Raw genomic sequence first — 19,917 nt, forward strand, 5'->3', positions numbered from 1 at the left:
CCAGGATCTCACCATACCTCTGTTGATAAGTAGTGCTGACCCTAGCAAGTATTCGGATGAGAGATCCCTAAGGAGATGTGATGTGGAGGCAGGTAATGGCAAACCCCTCTGATCATCTCTTGCCTTGAAAACCCTCTTGGGTCCCCATACATCAGTTGTGACATGATGGAAAAATGTGAAAATAAACACCGGGGTGCAGGGGCATCTTTTCTATGAAGTGAGCTGTGGACATATTTAGTGAAACAAAGCAGACAACTCCTTCATCTACAGATAAGAACTAGCACAGAACACCAAACTGTGAAAGCTTAAACATTGGTAAGTTCTGTCACTTGAAATGGGTTTTTTTTAAGTTGTAGTACTTTTCTCTCTCTCCTTTACCATCTTTGCATTGTGGACCTCTTCTAACCATTCAGGTATATAAATACCCATTTTGGATCATATTTACTAACTGCAATAGTCTTTTGAAGGAAATGAATTTATCATGTGCAAAAATCCAGTTGTCCATATATATGCACCAAGCTTTGCCAACCCTTCAAATGTATCCACTGAGATCTCTTACCCCGCTCCCCATGACATTGAAAGATACAAAATGAACCTGTATATGTTTACTTTTGTATATGCATTTGACTCATTCTATCTCTATAAAAGGTTTCCCTGTGTATGAACAAATGTTTATCTGTACACAAAAGCATTCCTAGATTAGGGCATTAGATTATTTAATCTAATGCTTGAAAATTAGATTAATTAGATTATTTAATCTAATGCTTGAAAATTAGATTAATTGGATTATTTAATCTAATGCTTGAAAAATATGACACATGAGTGTGAACATTTTACCATCCAATCTCTGCTTTGTAGTTATATATCTATTTACTTGAAAATGGAAATATTTGTGGCTGATTCATACTACCTATATATCACTTTAAGTATTGCTTTATGATTTATCACTCACTCATGATTTACAACTGAATAAGTGAATATCTCTACTACTGTCTGCAATGCCATGCTATATGTAAACTGTATTGGAAGAGGGTTGATCTTTGATGCTGGTTTCATCAAAGAGCCAGTGTGGTGTAGTGGTTAAGAGCACTAGACTTTAATCTGGGGAACTGGATTTGATCCCCATTCCTCTACATGAAAGGGTACAAACTCCCCCAAGCATGTTTTCTCCCCATGACAGCAAGTACTTTAGTCTGATGATACAATGGATAAGTATTTCCCCACTCCTACACATGAAGGCTGCTAGGTGACCTTGGATTAGTCAAAGTTCTCTCAGAATTATCTCAGCCCCACCTACCTCACAAGGTGCCAGTTGTGGGGAGAGGAAGGAAAGGAGTTTGTAAGCTGCTTTGAAACTCCTTACAGTTGAGAAAAGCAGGGTATACATCCAAACTCTTCTACAAAAGCCATGAGGGGAAGAAGCTGTACTATAGAGGGAAACATGGCAAGACTAGGTGAAAAAGCTGGCTGTATGCCAGCACAGCTACTCATGTGTTGCAAGTTTTTTTTAAAAGAGAAGTGTCTTTGCAAAGGTGCGAAAGGAACCTGGACTGCTTCCGTGGGCTCCGATCATTACCTGCATGGCACAAATGTGATCAGGAAAAAGGAAAACGGGTTCCTTTATAATGACTGCAATCCACTATACATTTGATATGCGGAATCCAAAAGTGATGACTAAGGTGGTTAAATTCATGGAAGATAGTAGCCTGGTGAAGAAAAGGAACTTTCATATGCAGAGGTAGAAAATCTATAGGACTACAGATTAGGGGAAGGCCTTTGCTTCTATGTCATTTGTGTTGGCCCTCCAGGCAATTGGATGACCACAGTTAGAAACAGGATGATGGACTTGATGGACCACAGGTCTGATCCTACTGGGCTGTTCTTATGTTCTTATAGAACATGCTATATAGCAGCACATTTGTAAGTAAACACAGTTGAATAGTCTTCCACACCAGTCCATTTTGGCTATAATTTTTAATTTCAACCATTTAATTATTGGTTCAACTAATCCAACTAATCCAAGAAGCACCATTTCAGATAAACCCTTAGTTTTAGGTAGCCTTTTTGATTTTCCATCCACTCACTGAATAGATTTTCACAGATAAGTCCATATATATATACCCAACTTTTTTTAAATCAGAGACTAGCAGCATTCTTTCAGAATAGCTTCTGCATTTCTGAATTTGTGGCATCAGATGGGAAATGGTCATGTTCAGAACTGTCTTAAATAAGAGCAGTTGTATCATGTTAATTTTCGGAGTCAATTAGAATTAAATCTATAACTCATATTCTTAAACTGTAGGGAAATAATTACTGTTTGCTGTTAATGCAGGAAAACAGCAAGAATAATTGGCAACAGTTGCATAAATAATCTGCTACAAATTACTACTGTATGTGACATCACAAACAGGCCCAAAATATCCTAGTGATTAGTGTAGAACCATTTAAGAAGATTAGGAAATACTACAGTTTTAATAGTAAACTCAAATACATTTAATGTTTATAACCATTTGGCTGGTAACGCTAAACATTCTGAGAATCTAAAGCTTGAAACTGATTATGGGCACACATTTTCCATCATTTAATCAATCAAATGTCAAATATTTACTTGTACCTATGAAGAGGAGGAGGAGTTTGGATTTATAGAACAAAAGTTTGGGAATCAAATCTAGTTCTCCAGATTAGAGTCCACTGCTCTTGACCACTACACCACACTGGTTCTGTGTGGTCAACCAGCTGCCTGAAGGGTCAATAATGAAATAGAAGCATGTTGGTCCCATAATGCTCAGTATAGCCTTTATGGGTGGTTGCAGAGGATCCCTCTTTCACCAGCAGAATAGCTAGTTGAATACAATCCCCAAGTTCTACAGGTGTGCAGTAGTAGTTGCAAATGTCTTTGGATTCTAGCCTGCTTGTCTATCCATCTCAGAAAGAACAGAAGTGAAACAAGATTTAACTGTGTGTCTGTAGCCTTCTTTGAACTGTAGGATTCATAGCAAGCAGAGCCATATCCCACCATTCTTATTCTAATCCTGGGCCCTTCAGGTAATAAAATAGATGCATAATCCTTTCCTGGTTTTTGCAAATGCATTTGAATAAATTAAAGTAGTGATTATTTAACTGAAAGAATTTAAATCCAACATGAAGCCCAAATGAACACAGCAACACAGTTCCCATATAATATTGTTATCAAAATGAGCCTTGGAAATGGTCCAGCTTGTACACTTATAATGCAATTCTATACTTAGTTACTCCAGTTTGAACCCATTAAAATCAATGAGCTTAGATTGAAGGAACTCTTTTTAGGATTGCATTCTTAATTTATCCTCCTGGATTAATTTGCATCTCAGAAATTAATCATTTCTGCTTTTATGGCACACCATAGTCTGTAGTTACAGTTGACCTACAAATGGTTTGTTGTTTACCTTACCAACCAGAATTTTAAATCACTGTTTAATCCTTGTTTATAATCCTGGTTTGCAGGTTTGGAAGGAAAGGAACAAATCATTGTGCGTTCATCCAAACAAGGATTCCAAACCAGTTTGTGATGTCATCAAATGAAAAAAAGTCATCTATCACAAAAGCAGAACATATTAATTTCCATGACTTTCATGAGGGGAATAGGAAGGAGGAAGGAGTGACTTGGGTTTTCCTAGCCTTGTTCCTGTATTGGCAAACAATGATTTGATAAGTGATGGTTCGGCTTCCCATATTACATCATACTTTTGGTCCAGCCTTTTTCATTCTGGATAATCTGTTCCCTTTTGCAGGACCATGATTTCAGTAGTGTCTCATACCATATGTGAACTGTGTGATGGATGGATTTAATACTTTGATTTAGATGAAAGTCCCAATTTAATCTTTTCAAAAGCATTGGATTCATTATGTAAGGTCTGCTGGTGTCAGAACATGAACTAAAAGCAAGTCCAAAGACAGTCAAACCAAAATGTTGTGAACAAACCATTTGTTTTAAAAGTCTGAAACATGGAATGCAGAAGACTTAGATTTGTTTTGACTAGACTTGTACACTGGACTTCTTTCTTATTTTTTTATAGTCAGTCAAGATCAGATTCTATATTTAGTTATTTTTAGAAATGTGACCTTTGAGCCACTTCGTCTCAAGAGGGGGTAGATTTCCAAGAATTTTTTTAAATGTGCATTTTTTTTGTTGACTAGCACATGCCATACATTCTGATGAGCACTATGTAATAAACTCTCACCCCCCATATGCTTTTATTTATATAGCACACTATTTTTAACATCTTCCAAAACAAATGGCCAAAACACCTCTTTGTATTCCTACAAAGTAACAAGATTATTTTTTGCTAACTTTCCTATCAGAATGATCAAAAGTGAACTCTTTAAAGTTCTGTTTTTACCATTTATTCCTTATTGTATCCACAAATGCATGGTACTGGTCAGTGGTGGGATCTAAAAATTTTAATAACAGGTTCTGATGGTGGTGGGATTTAAACAGTGGTGCCACCGCACACACGCACCTCCAGTCCCTATTGGGCAGGGCTGTTGCTTTAGTAACCCCTTCTCGGCACTCAAAAAAAATTAGTAACCACTTCTAGAGAAGTGGTGAGAACTGGTTGGATCCCACCTCTGGTACAAGTACATGGGTTAGAATCTCACATGTCTTGACGCAGAGAACGATTGAAATATGGAATTTGCTGCCAGAGGATGTAGTGATGGCCACAGGCATAGACAGCTTTAAAAGTTTTAGACAGATTCATGGAGGATAGGTCTATCAGCGATTACTCACCATGGTGACTTAAAGGAACTTGCATGTTCAGAGGAAGCCAACCTCGGAATCCAGTACCAGGAGGCAGTATCAGGCACCTGGAAGCGACTTCAGGCACCTGGCTGACCTCTGTGTGAGGCAGGATAATGGACTAGATGGATAACTGGTTTGATCCAGCAGGGCTCTTTTTACGTTCTTATGATAGGTGCCTAACCCAAATGACTGTAGGTACTGCAGCAGGACTGTACTCATGGAATCAACCATTCTGAAAAGATGATTGATGGACATTTAAACGTTTAATAAAAATGATTTCATGAAAGGCTCCATGCACACAAGCATATCTGTCAGTAGGACTGGAAGTGAAGCCACTTATGTCAAATCTATATGTGCTAGTCCTACTCAGTATGATCTACATCACAAGGGTATTGTTGGCTGACACGATGTGTCAAATTGAGATCTGGGAGACCTGGGTTCAAATGTCCACTTTGGAATAAAACCTTGCTGGATGATTTCGGGCCAATCGCTCTCTCTCAGTTTAAGCTATCTTGCAGGGCTTGCACTTGTCAGGAGAAGAAAATGCAGAAAAGGGCAATGATGCTGTAAGTAGCTTGTGGTACCCCATTTTAAGTACCCCCAGTTGAAGGCAGGGTATAAATAAATAACCTACAATGGATTGGGGACAAAATGTATGCTGTCCTGAGATACTCGAGGAAAAATGAAATAAAACTCCAATAAGAAATAAAATGTTTCCACTCTGATCACTAATGTATTATTATTTTAAGCAGTGATTGCATTTTTTGTACGAGCTTCTTATATAAGCTTCTGTAACCCCACCCCCCCATTATATAGATGCCTCTGTCATTTGACATTTTCAGAGTATTTCTTGAAACTTGCACTGGGTACTTCCTATAAAATCCAGTTTTCTAATCGTGCATTTAAAGTTCAGAAAAAGAATAATGTGATTTGCCAGTTAAATTATAGCTCTTTTCAAACAGGAAGCCAGAGGGCAAGCAGAATGACTAGAGTGAGCAAATAAAGATTCTGGGCATACTTCCAGTTTTAAATCAAAGACCAAACAAGGGGAATTTTGAAGAAGAAAGAAAGAATGTATAGGTCAACATGGAAAATATTCCCCAAGTCATGAGAAAATGTCTTTATGACTAAAGTCAAACCATTTTTTTTCATATAAAATGATGATTCCAGGGAAATCTGCAAACTCAGAGAATGCTTCAAACATAAGAGATAATCTCTTTTCCCTTTGGAGAAGTATTTGGCTTTTATGATTTGGGCAACTGCTACTTCTAAATATTTTAGGTCATTCACCCCCCCCCCCCCCCCCCCCCGCAATTCCAATATGAATTCATCCCATTCAGATCAAAGCACAGTACTGATCAAAGTGAAAATATAGTTGCTAAAGTATTATAAATAATTTTAGCCTCTTCTTACATTAGGCAAGGGCAGACCAATATAACACACTGTCCCTTTTTTGACAATCCCCAAGCTTACATGCCTTGTATATATGACACAGTTTACTCCACAGTCGCTGCCATCTGTCTCTAGAGGTAGGCTGCACTAAGCAGCACACAAACCTCTTCCATCTCCACGCATCCCCTTGCTTTTCTTTCGCAAGTAACCCAGAAAGACTTGGCTTTACACAATGGAAATCACAATCCTTTATAAGATTTTGGCAAAGCCCATTGGCATTTGTGGGGAGGGGGGTGTATGCAAGAGACCATGTGCAGACGACACATGAATATAGAAGGATGTTCTCCGTATCCAACAGGACCTTTGTGATATTCACAATGGTAGTTACAGGGTGTCTGAATCTAGGACAAAGACACCTCTTCCTGCAAAAGAGCAAGATGCCTGGAAGCTAAGTTGCTAAGAATTAATCACTTCTTCCATGCACATGTGTGTGTGTTAAGCGCTGTCAAGTTACATACACCAGTCCCAACACTGCTTCGGGGCAGGGCAGGGGAAATGGAAAGCTTATTTTTAGAGATGAAACCCACGGAAGTTGGCAGCTATTTACAAGCGGAGGCAAAAGCTTTCTCCAGGAGCTCAATAGGACTCCTGAAGTGTTTCCTTGGCACATGGAACCCAAACAAAAGCTATTGTACCATGCCATCACAGCATTCTGGCTTCTCGTTAATAGGGGCTTAGAGATGCCACAGTTACAAAGGGAGCAAGTTGTGACTAAAAGTGGAGCTCTCTTCATAGATAGAACAAAAGAGCAATAGAGAGCTCAACTGGGCACAGGCATTTTTGCTAGTCTCAGTATATGCCAAGTGTTAAAATAAGGACATAAATCACAAAATACAGGAAATGTGAATCAAAGGAGCCTGATTCAGGTTGCAGTCTGTGTGACACATATTTTACAATTTAATTTTAACCATGATTACTCAGAAGTAAGTCTCACTGGTTTTAGTTAAACTTACTTAGAAGTAACTATGCTTCAGATTGCTAGTCTCACTGTATAATGTTTCAGTATGTTCATTCCAAACTTGATCTTTATTTAAGCTTTAGCAACTTGGTGCTTTTCTTTCAAGCTTTCTATTCACTTTCCCCTCTATATATATATAGGAATCTTATCCTTTTATCACCCTGACCTGGATGGCCCAGGCTAGCCCAGTCTCTCAGATCTTAAAAACTAAGCAGGGTCAGCCCTGGTTAGCATTTGGATCAGAAAGCACCAAGGAAATCCAGGGTTGTTACACAAAGGCAGGCAATGACAACCCACCTCTGTTCGTCTGCTGCCTTGAATATTCTACGGGGTTGTCCTAAGTCAAGACTCAACGGCATGTTCACCCCTACCATGTCCCTGTATCACAAAGTTTTATACAAACAATTTTCACCCCCCAAATGTAATATCTATGAATGTTACATTTCTAAGAAAGTGATACAAAACATACACACAACAGCAACAACAAGCTGATAAAAACAAAGCTGGGGAGGGGGAAACCACAACTTTTAAAGCAGGCACAGTTCATATTCTTACCTTAAAATTGTGTGCTTTCTCATAGTTGAAATGGTTGTCGTTTTGTGTTAATGCTGCTCTCCTGACCAATGAGGTGATCTGTGAATAGGCAAAGAGTTTCAGAGGTTGCCATAAGAGTGCCCCCTTGACACCCATCTTCACCCCCAATGCCACAGCCAGCAGCTCCTGGCGCTTCCTCCCTCGCTTAGACTTGTGAACCATGGCACAAGTTTTCTCATTTTCCAGCCACAGCTCCTCAGCAAACATTGTGCTTGGTTCCCAGATCTTTTGCCTGTCTTCCTCTGAGCCTGGCAGGCTGGCTGCTGTCAGGTTTGTCCAACTGCTCCTAATGTTAGACAGCAGATTTGAAGCAGCTGCAGCCCATTCTGCCGAGACCTCTGGCATGTGACTTGAATGGGCTGTCTTGTGTGATGGAAGGAGCTTCTGCATCTGAATAAGTAACGGCCTGCCTTGTGGTACTTCTTTAAGACAGACGTGTGTCTGAAACAATAGGCTGGATTCATGTACCGCACAGCTCTCCCTTCTCTTGCTCCCTCCCACCCCCAAGCAGTGGTATCCTGCCAGACGCTGAAGAAATATAGGCAGCAGCACAGCTTTACGGCTTCACGCCACAACAAATTTCAAAGGCTAGATCACTTCTACTCGGGAGCTCCCCCCCTCCCCTTCCCTCTACAAATGACTCTGATGTTGCATCCAATTGCACTCAGAGCTGGGGACTTGTGAGCTGTTCCAGTACAAACACCAAGCAGATTAAGCTTTTAAATCCCAGTGATTGTTTAATCTTACAGGGCTAAAAAAATTCTTCTTTTTTCATATCCTGTGCAAGTGAAAAGCTGGTAGCACTTGAAGGATTAGCAGTCGATCTTTGCAATGCATTAAATTAAGGATTTTTTTGGGGGGGGGAGGGTTCCAGTTTAGAATGCACGAAGTAATCCCATCATCTCAGTACCAGATGCAAATGACAGACCCTGACTATAATTTGATCTTCTTAAGGAAATTACATGGAGCCCTCCAGAGATATCAAGAGATCTGAGGGGTCATAAGGACTCATCCAGCCCAGCACACGTTATGTGGCAGGCTGGTGGCCAATGATTTCCCTTTCTTATTTGTTTGCAGCTGCACCACCAATCTAGATATTATGGCAATTATGCAGAAACCAATGAGAAAAAAGTTATGCATGGCATGTCTACATGTAAGGACTCTAACGTATGTCTCTGCTTATTCACATAGATTGGCCAACTGTATGTGGAGAGTCAATTGGGTTGATTCATATGGAGGAATGCTTATGTTAACTCAGGATACTCAGACTTGGTCACTTTTATATTATACCCCTGAAAAATGCCAGGGGATAGGAAGCAGTCAAGCAGCTATGCAGAACACCAATGTACCATCACCAGGGCTCATAATGCTCAGGCCACAGTTAGCATCTTTTTGTGTCACCTAACTTACACCGAGTTGATAATTGCAGCACTATTCCCTGACCATCAGTGGTAGCATCCCTAATGAGTGGCAGAGAACAGATGAGGAGATTTCCCTGCAAAGTACCATGGTGTCACAGTGTAAGGAACTGGTCTCACAAGTGCACTATAGAGTTCCTGCCACGTGCAAACGTTTATTAGCAGCTTCCTTATGAGATTGACCCATATGCTCAATCAAATACTTCTGATAACAAGGGAATGGTGCTGTGGAAAAATTTATTTGGTTGTCTATGTCAACACTGGCAGAATAGTTATTCTGTACAGTCAAAGGGAGGGCTGAATCCATTTCAGTTGCAGAAGCAATTACCAGTGACTGTAACAATACCAGCAGCCCTTAAACTCTGTTGGCTGAGTACATACATACAGTACTTACACATAGAAACACTTTTCTATGTATCATGAAAATAACACTTATGCTTCCGGTATACTTCTAGTGGCACTATGTGTGGAATGACGTTCTGTATGTGGTTTGAATATCTAGTTCTTGTTCTCACATATGTCAGTTTCCTGGCCAAAACAAATGCTTACAATCAAGCAAGTTAGAAACGTACAGTCATTGTGTGTTCTGTCTGTATAATATGGAAAATATGAATAAATCTGAAACCCTTTCCCGAGAATCTATTCTGCAGTTCCTACTGGTTAAACAACCTTGAGGAACATGTTAGTATAATTTTATAATAGAACAGCAGACAAGAAGTACATTATTAATATTGCCTTGGTGTAGATGAATGATCGTGCCCTGACTTAAAAATCTGCAGAAACAGCTAGCCAACTTCACATAGACTACGCTGTGCAATTCCATATACTGTCGGACTTACAACATTTCTCAACTTCTGTAAACTGTATGACCAGTTGCTTTCAGAAACAACGTAAGTTGTTGACTTTATTTAATCTTTCAGGTAAATATCACAATTCTACTTCTCTCACATTATTTTCCCCACTCCCTTAAAAAAATCTACTGCTGTATTCTCAGTGAATAAATAAATAATTTTTTCAAGATGATGGAATAGCTGACTGCTACTATTAATTTTAAACACAGCATACATATATTGATTTCCCTAGGGGCTGATGGTTAGTGCTATTCTGTGAATCCTCATCAGAGTATTAATTTATCATGTCTTCTTGCCAGTTCAGGAACTGGACCTACAAAGATCTTCTCTTCCTATACTTCTGAATCACCCTTTAACTGGTCACTGTTTCAGAAGACCTGGTAGTTTTATTGTTACCAATATCCAGCCTTCCCCACTGTCTTCCAGAATCGTGTTAGCTCAGAATAAAAGCCAGATTCTGTTCTTCTTGACTTTCAAAAGGGTAAATAATTTATGCACTTTAGTACCTCAGTGAAATGAATTAAATGGATATCCTGTGGAATTAAAGAGGGTCGGATCTTACCAGATTTTCTACAGGTACAAGAAAAAGGGCAAGTATAGCCATCCCCTCCACGTGGGATTGCTATTTGAATATGGGGGCTCCATGATACCTGGCATAGCCTTATCAAGGGTTAAAAAACAGCCCTTACAACCTGTTATATCAGTAGAAAAGCTGGTAGGATCCAACCCAATCAAATAATAATCCTGTTAAATCTCGGGAGTATAATTTGAAATGGAAATGTTAGACTGGAAAAAAACATGTACAATTCAACATTGCAGATAGCTTGCTAAACATCTGTACATTTAATTATTCATTATTTGATTTGATGTCGACCCCACACCTCTTGCGGATTCTTTGCACATGTGCATTTTGTTGTGTAACTCTTATGTTAGAAACATTGAACTGAAAGTAAGAGGTTAATTTCCTAGTAATCCTCCGGCACTTCTGTTAATCACATTTGAATTTTTTTAAAAAAAATTTATTACATAAGTCATGTTTTAATGTCATATATGAGAATTCTGGAATTATAGTGTGTGTTAATTCTGGAATGTTTACTTTTATCCCTGACAACATTATCTCAAGGACAGAATTATCAAAGCTGCAGCCTCTTTTGTAGCATCATTAAAATATATGCCTCAAAGCGGGGAAAGATGTGTCTGCAATAAACAGAGAGAAGACTGATTTCTTTCACTTATACTGCAACTGAAAGCCAAATAAAATTTACTTAACTAAATTGCTTTCTCAGTAATTTTTGGCAGTCAAATTATACAGCTACCTACAAGGAAACAATCTTTTCCTACTGTCTCTCAATATTTCCCAGCATTGTTGTCTTCTCATAATGTGACCAACGTACAATAGCTTCAGTTTAGTCACTGCAGCTTCAAGGGAAAGTTCAAGATTGATTTGTTTAAAAACCCATTGATTTGTCTTTTTGGTATCCACAGTATCCATAAACTTCTCCTCAAACACCATATTTTAAACAAAGCAACTTTCTTCCTGTAAGCTGCAGGGGCATATCTATAAAAAATTGCACCCGAGGCAAGAAGTATGCCCCCCGCCCAGAGGTGTAGAAGGGGGGGAAAGTGCCTGGTGCACTGGTGTGTCCTCTGCATCCACCCCAGAATGCCCTTGCCCCACCCCCAGAATGCCCTCACCACACCCCCACAGGGGCATCTTCCCCCCCCACGGGGGACACTGCCCCCCCTCCAGGAGCAGTGAAATTCCACCCCCAGTGTCCTGCCTCCCTGGGATTGGTGCGGCAGGCCTGAGAGCTGGGTGCCCCCTCACCTCTCACCAGCAGCCAATACAACTGTGCTGGTCAGAGGAGGCATGACTGTGCCTTGGCCCTATCTTGCCACCCACTGGAACCTGCCTAAGTCTTGCGTCTTCCTGCAATAAGTAATGTTATGACATGAATTAACTCGATCTTGGTCACCAGCAACATCTCCTTACACTTAAGGATCTTTTCTAGCTTCTTGATGGCTGCCCTTCCCAGTCTCAGTCTCTTTCTGATTTTGTGGTTGGCTGTTGTTCCCTGAAGGGGCTGGATGCCTCTTAGTCTGGTGTTTCAGCTATGATCTAGGTTGCTTATGGAATTGCTCTCAGCTTTGCTGACACATACAAAACCCTCCATCACATTAACATGTGCTATAGGTTAACATATGTTGGGTCCCACCACTATGAAAATGAAGCAAAGGCAGCATGGTAAACCCTGATCTTGTCAGATCTTGGGAGCTAAGCAGGGTGCTTGGATGGGAGACCACGAAGGATGGCTGTGTAGAGGAAAGCAATGCCTAGCTACCTTTGATTCTCCCTGGCCTTGAAAGCCCCTTGCATGCATAGCCCAGGGTCAGTTGCAATTTGACAGCACTTACATATATAGTATGAGAATCCTTTCCATACAGACTACATACATAACTTAGTAACAGTTATTACAGGTCGTCCATATGCTACAAAAGGCTTCAGTCTGCTTTGCATGTGCATATCAGTACCAAACACACTGTCTGAAATCCTACTTGGGTTGTTGTAGTGTTCCTGGTTAGGTATGTACACCCCCACCTCTGTATCATCCCTAAGCAGGTCAGTGGAGGCCCAGGTGAACATTGTCATATAGATCTCTTTTCAGGATTTGAATTGTGTATCTTTTTTTCTGTACATTTTTCTGCCTTGTTGGGTGGCCCCATGCCTATCACTAGGGCTACAAAATGGTGCAACCACATATAAGGGGCTTCCACATTCAGACAACTCCCTAATTATGTAATGGATTCAGTGGAGTAATGGATTCAAGGTGCAGGAAAAGAGATTCCACCTAAACATTAGGAAGAACTTTCTGGCTGTCAGTGCTATTCGACAATGGAATTTACTGCCTTGCATTGTTGTGGAATCTTCTTCTTTGGAGGTTTTTAAACAGAGGCTGGATGAACATATGTCGGGAGGCGTGCTCTGACTGTGTGTTCCTGCATTGCAGGGGGGTGGACTTGATGACCTTTGGGGTCTCTCCCAACTCTATGATTCTATACAGAAAAACATTAGTTTATACATTTAAAAAGAAAGAATCTTTCACAATGGGCTGATAAACTTGCTCATTACCCATCAAAATGTTGATAACAACTAAACATCAATTGAAGGGGGTGTGGAAAAAAAATTAGTGGGCTTGACCCGTGAACATCTTTAGGAAGCTTAGGCGATATGTGTTATAAGACTCACTTTGCCAACCCCACTTTCATCTCCACTGCCATTTCAGAGATGTATATATTTTAAAAGGTCCCATTTACTTTGGAACAGTTTAGAACAGAGCAAATTGATCAGCAGCAGAGGAAAAGTGTTATTCATTATGTCCCCTATTCCTTTTGAAACTACGAAAGGGGCAGAGTCTTGTGATTCAGGGCATGGAAGCTACCCATCCCAGTGATCAGTGTTATGCTACTGCACAACTTGTTTATCCTAGTAGTATGTTTACTTATTTCAGTGGAACTTTCAAGAGGAGTCCTTGGAATTCCACTTTTAAGTCTAAGTCCCTGGATTGTGCATCCTACTGTAGATCTTGGATTGCACAGTATTCTCCCACAAAATTTAACGTGTCTCTTATGTAATGGCTTAGGCTTGTAGCAGCTGAGAAGATTTTTAGCTTGTAACAAATGTCCAAAAGGCTAAAAACTGTAAGCCAAAGATAGAATGTCTTTATATTTAGAGTGTTTCTACAAGCCATAGATGCCTCTTGCTTAATTCTTCCATCAAGACTCAATTTCCAGATTAGCCTCAATAAATTCCATTACATAATGAGTAGGTATAAAGGGAGGTATATAATTACAGTTTCTTTCTTTTCCCTCCTCTCTTTTGGTCATCCTGTCTAGCTGTAAAAATGTATATTTGAATGGGCCCTGCTTTCCTAGTAAAGCACAAATGGCTATTCCAGAACGAACTAGTTCGTTCTTAAAATACAAGGGCATTCTTTTGCCCACTTGTGGGAAATTCCTGCCGACACTCAAGCTCCATTGCACATTACAGAAACGCGATCAATGTAAGGTCTTCACCATTCAATTAAATGGGAGAAACATTTAACACACGTTTACTTTCTGTCTATGAATCTGCTCCTTTCATTTGAGTGAATGAGAAATCCACTTGTATGGGACCTTGGCATGTATAGCATCACTCCCACTTAACAGTGGACAATGTGCTTTGTCTTTTTTTCTTAACAAAGCTACTATTTTTATACATTAGTATTGTATACCCTCCCTGCATGCATTCCTACACTTCACATGAACACATTGCCAAAGGTCTATTAATGTCAACATTGTCTACTGACTGGCAGTGGTCCTCCATGGTCTGAGAGATAAAGGTCTTCCAATGTCACAAGGAAGAAGGGGAGGGATGTGTTCATTTTGTTTTTTATTGTTGTTCTGTGGGATCAGAATGGTTCTCCAAGGATAACATTCAAGAACACAAGGGATGGGGGTGAGTCTTGAAGCTGAAGCAAAATATATGTACTTAAGATATTTATATCTTGCTTTTCACTCCAGTTGGGTCCCAAAGCAGCTTACAACATATTCTTTCCTCACAATAATCTTCTGAGGTATGTTATGTGGAAAGAAACTGACTATTTTAGTATGACCCTTAATCACATATATCGATCTACTAGTGCAGCAGGATATATGAGAAAATATTACTGATGAACTGTTGCACTACAGCTGCCCCAATTCAATAAACTTTTATTTCATTACTATATCTCTTATTTGTCTTAATTTTTAATCATATGTACACACAAAATTGCATATAGCCATATATTCTAATATGATCCCATAATCTACACAGTGGTCCTTAAACTCATACTAGAATCCAAAGGTAAGTGACCATTCTACATCCAAAAGGTAAGTATCCAATATATCAATTGTGATGCGGAATATATATATACAAAATGACTCTACAATCTTTAAACAGGTAAGTGTCCAATATATCTCATACTGTCCATTCATATCTTGCACCTTCTCATAATAAAGTTCATAAGAGTCTTTGTTTGATATCCTCACAGGTGGATATGCACTATTCAGAATTTCTTAAGTCCAAATTGTTTGGAAAACTCCCTTATCTTCCACCTGTTACAATCTCCAGGTAGCTTTAAATTCCACATGATTCAACCATCAGGGAAATGCATTGCGCATAATTCACGTTTTTCACAAGCTTCTTCAGCCTCAGTCTTTCTACTGTGGAATTGATTTATACAGGTGTTGTACAGGTAATCTACAGAATAAATCCAACATACAGTAAATTACATGCCCATAATTATATACTTATTCTTGTTAACATACATTAGTAGCACATTGAGACTTACATCTCTCCTATATCGAGCTGATGTGCTACTTAAAGGCAATAATATTGGGTTAATTTAAAGCTGATGTCTGATCTTAAGCCGGGGGATCAGAGATACAAAGGGAAGTATCCTGTTTTGCTGTTGATATACGACAAAGGGAGAAAGATAGTCAAGTCTGGCCCTGGACTGTGGGCTAGACTCAGAAGAAACATGACATTTCTTGATTGTTTCTGCATGTTTGGGGAGAGCCATCGTTGTTTAATATTTTAGTTACAGTAAGAAAGTGAACTGCTTATTCCCTCATGATTACTGCTTAAAAATCTACTTTTGGACTACTTCAGATGTGGAGCGGTTAGGATTTTATAGCACAATCATAAGTACAGTTCCACCCTTCTAAACCTCTCAAAATTAGTCGTCTTAGAACTGTGTCATTCTGGTTAGGATTGCAATGTTCATGTCTGATGTAATGTCAGCTTGGAAACGGTGCTTTTATTCAGGCATTAGGACTAGATTTACTTTACCAACTGTTTTGAAGAAGAGTTGTTTTTTATACCCCATCTTTCTTTACCGTAAGGGGTCACAAACAGTGGTGGAACTGTATTGTTGAAGGCTTTCACGGCCGGAATCACTTGGGTGCTGTGTGGTTTCCGGGCTGTATGGCCGTGTTCTAGCAGCATTCTCTCCTGACGTTTCGCCTGCATCTGTGGCTGGCATCTTCAGAGGATCTGTGGCTGGCATCTTCAGAGATCCTCTGAAGATGCCAGCCACAGATGCAGGCGAAACGTCAGGAGAGAATGCTGCTAGAACACAGCCATACAGCCCGGAAACCACACAGCACCCAAGTGGTGGAACTATTTGCACCAGTTCGGTAGAATCGATAGCTAATTTTTTTGTCTAGTTCAGAGAACTGGTTGTAATTCCACCACTGAGTCCTTTCGGAACCGCTTGTTAAATTAATTGAATCCCACCACTGGTCACAAAGCAATTTCAGTTGTCTTCCCTTCTTCCCTAGCAATAGGCACCTTGTGAGGTAGGTGGGGCTGAGGGAGTGCTGAGATAACTGTAATTAGCCAAAGGTCACACAGCAGGCTTTATGTGGAGGAGCAGGCAATTAAACCTGGCTCTCCAGATTAGGAGTCAGTCACTCTTAATCATGACACCATGCTGGTTTGGGGAGGACCAGGTGATGAGTTTTCTATCTCTGGTTCCAAACGATCTTAGGCTTGTTCTAAAAAAACCCATGCAACTGGACCCATCCACACAATATTATTCCTTGCACAATTGCCTCAGCAGTGTGGAACAACTGCATGCTGAAGCAGGAGAGGGTATGGAGAGAATAAAAGGCCTTGCACATTCTAGTCTAAGATATTGCCTTTTTTGTTGCTATGTACCTTGTGAACATTCAACAAAGTGAAAAATTATTGAAAAAATTCTGTGTATGACCTTTCCACAATCTGAAATGTCATGGGAGTTTTATGGCCTTGGGTGAATAATATGAACTGAATATATATGAATGCAGTTAGTGCTTCCAAAACACCAATGCTATTCCACTACAGTTAGAGCTCCTCGGTTTTAAACTGTTTCAGTGAATTATGTTTAGAGAATTTAAGGAACAGATCCTATGAGTATTTCTGGAAAGGCAGCAGCTCAGTGGTACAGAACCTGCTTGGCATGGAGAAGATCCATGGTTCAATCCTTGGCATGTCCAGTTAAAAGAATCAGGTAGTAGGTAATGCAGAAGGCTTGAGGACTTGGAGAGCCACTTGCTGGTCAAGATTACACCATAGTGACCTTGATAGATGAATAGTGCGATTCAAGACAGGTTCATATGTTCACGTAATCTAATTTAAATCGAAAAGCCTTTATGAACAGATTTCTGGATGAGAAAAATGAGTCAAGTTATGCATAGCTAATTATTTTGGTTTAAACCATCTATAACAGGCACTGTTCTGACTTGGCTGGCTCAGGCTAGCCCAATCTGGAAGCTCAGCAGAGCTGGCTATGGAAATGCAGGGTTATGATGCAGAGCCAGGCAATGGAAAGGCACCTGTGCTCATGTCTTTCCTTGAAAATGCTATGCGATTGCCATATGTGGTGTGCAATTTGGTCTGGTGGGCCACTGCGAGTAGCAGAGTGCTGGACTAGATGGACTCTGGTCTGATCCAGCAGGCTTGTTCTTATGTTCTTAGGTTCTTCTAATTTGGCACTTTCTATCAACAGACACTGGAAGAACAATCTCGTATTGATGCTAAGCTCAAGTGAATCTCTCTCCTTCCTCTTCATAGTAATTTTGTCCCAGTATATAAAACTTTATTCTGTCTTTCATTCATTTGAATGAATATTGGAAATTATGTATAAAAGCTATAGCTATTTCATACTAGCAATCATACTAGATTTATCTGTTTCTCAAGGCCGTTATTTTCTACCAGCAAGCAGAGGCATACCAGGAGAAAATGGCGCCTGGGGCAACACCTGCCCTAACCCTAACCCTCGCCCCCTTACCTTACTTGGCAGAGGAAGGCAGTCCCAAGCAGACTGGCGGGATCAGGCCTGGCAAGGCCAGGCTGAGGGGTGCCAGGTGGGCCCATGCCAGACTCCTGGCCCTATGTGTTGAGTTCTGAGCAGCTGGTAGATTAACACAGTAACAGCAGGCCTAGCCTATTTATTTCCCTGGTCTCATCTCCTTTCCTCTTACTTTCCCTATGATCCTTCCAAATCCAATACCACTTGCCCCACTGTGGTCATGATGACCTTTGCCTGACCAAGATGATGATTCTATGTATTTTCTATGAATATTTATTGCAACATGATTTTGTTTACATATGTTTATGTAACTTTTTTTCTGCTCCTCTCTCTCTCTCTCTCTCTCCCTCTGCGTGTCTGTGTAGTTCTTGATTCTCATTACTTAATTATCCTTAATCTATGGGATCCTCTCTTTTGGCTTCAAATTTTACTTTTTCTGCATTTTACTTTAAAAATCTGTACAGTACTTCTAATCCTTCTAAAACCATATTAATTTCATTGCCCAATGAGCCATGCTACATTCATTCTCATGATAGCTTTTGAAAACTGTATCACTATTGCTCCCATTTTGCTGATGGGTATCTACCCGAAACGCAACAGACTTGATAATCCCAAGGCCACCTAGAGAGATTCCAAAGCTGCACAGAGGCTGCATTCGAATGACTAACAGCAACCTGGGAGATCTGAATCTACTTAAATCATGGTTGTATTTGTTCTAAATGAGAGGGAAAGGTAACAAGGGAAGAAGTGAATTCTGTTTCCTCTTCTCCCATTTGATTATAATATCTAGAACTAAACCTGCTCTTCTACCTCACACCCTGCCCTGAAGTAGTGTTTCTGAAATACATTATCAGCTATTATATGAGAAGGAATGGTATTGTGTACAGCATTCATTTAATACATACTTTCCCCGAATGCTGTCATGATCAGCTTATGAAGGTATTGCTCAACATGGGTTGGTTCGCTTTATTGAACCACCTTATCAACTAGGCTAAAGAATGATTAAATGATGGGACACCCCCCCCCTCCATTTCCATTGTATACTAGATAAATAATATGGATCCTAACTGACTTAAAAAATCAGTGGTTTGGAAGGCAATGGTATGGTTCAGATCACAGTCTGTGCTATCTGAATGACTGTTGGAATTGGAATTGGTTGGAATCCTGGTATGAAACTGTGTTTTCAGTTATAATTTTGCCATTTGGCAACAAAGACTAGGGCCCCTTCCACACACGCAAAATAATGCGTTTTCAAACCACTTTCACAACTGTTTGCAAGTGAATTTTGCCATTCCGCACAGCTTCAAAGAGCACTGAAACCAGTTTGAAAGTGCATTATTCTGCATGTGCGGAATGAGCCTAGGAAAGACCAAGAATGTTCACAAACCTACTCATGTAAGTGTAAGTTGTGGTTAGCATTATGTCTGAATAATGCCAACACAGATTAACCCGATTTAGAGGCGTAGCTCCAAGGGGACTGGGGTGTGTGCAATGCACCGGGCGTGCGCCCTGTGGGGTGTGTGGCAAGCGCGTGGCGGGGACGGGGGCATTCCTGGGCGGGACTGGGGCAGAGGACTGGGAGCTTTTCCCCTTGCTAAGCCTCTGACCTTATTCTCACCTAACCAGGAAGCCTTGTGCCTATGACACATATTACAGATAATATGGACTTTTCCCTCAAGAAGAGACAAGAAATAACAACAAAAAATGCACACAGCTGCCTGCCTTGACCCATTGGACTATGACCTGACCACACTTGTGCTCGCTGCCCACTTTGCCCTGCGAGGCTGGACCTGACCATGCCCTGCCTGCCAGCAGCACAGCCTTAGTCCAACTTTAAAATTATTCTTATTGTTATGGCCTGTCCTTATACTCTGAAGTCATGATATGTGGTTTAAGATTGGATCCAGACTAAATTTTCAAGCCATGGAATGAAGCCATTTCCTGTTCCCTCATCCAAAGCCACCCATTGATCTCTGTGAAATGCTGTTCTTGA

The 19,917-nt window shown here is 40.3% G+C and overlaps 1 protein-coding gene across 1 annotated transcript in view; it reads right to left on the reverse strand.

Annotated features, from left to right (window-relative positions):
• CHN2 (chimerin 2) overlaps nt 1-19,917 on the reverse strand; it is a 152,218-nt gene that overhangs the window by 20,158 nt on the left and 112,143 nt on the right. Inside the window, exon 7 of the mRNA XM_048511874.1 lies at nt 7,746-7,823. Within this exon, the coding sequence (XP_048367831.1) occupies nt 7,746-7,823 (78 nt within the window). The remainder of the gene's footprint in view (nt 1-7,745; nt 7,824-19,917) is intronic.

This window comes from Sphaerodactylus townsendi, linkage group LG11 (assembly GCF_021028975.2).
Source record: "Sphaerodactylus townsendi isolate TG3544 linkage group LG11, MPM_Stown_v2.3, whole genome shotgun sequence".
NCBI classification, from domain to species: Eukaryota; Metazoa; Chordata; class Lepidosauria; order Squamata; family Sphaerodactylidae; genus Sphaerodactylus; species Sphaerodactylus townsendi.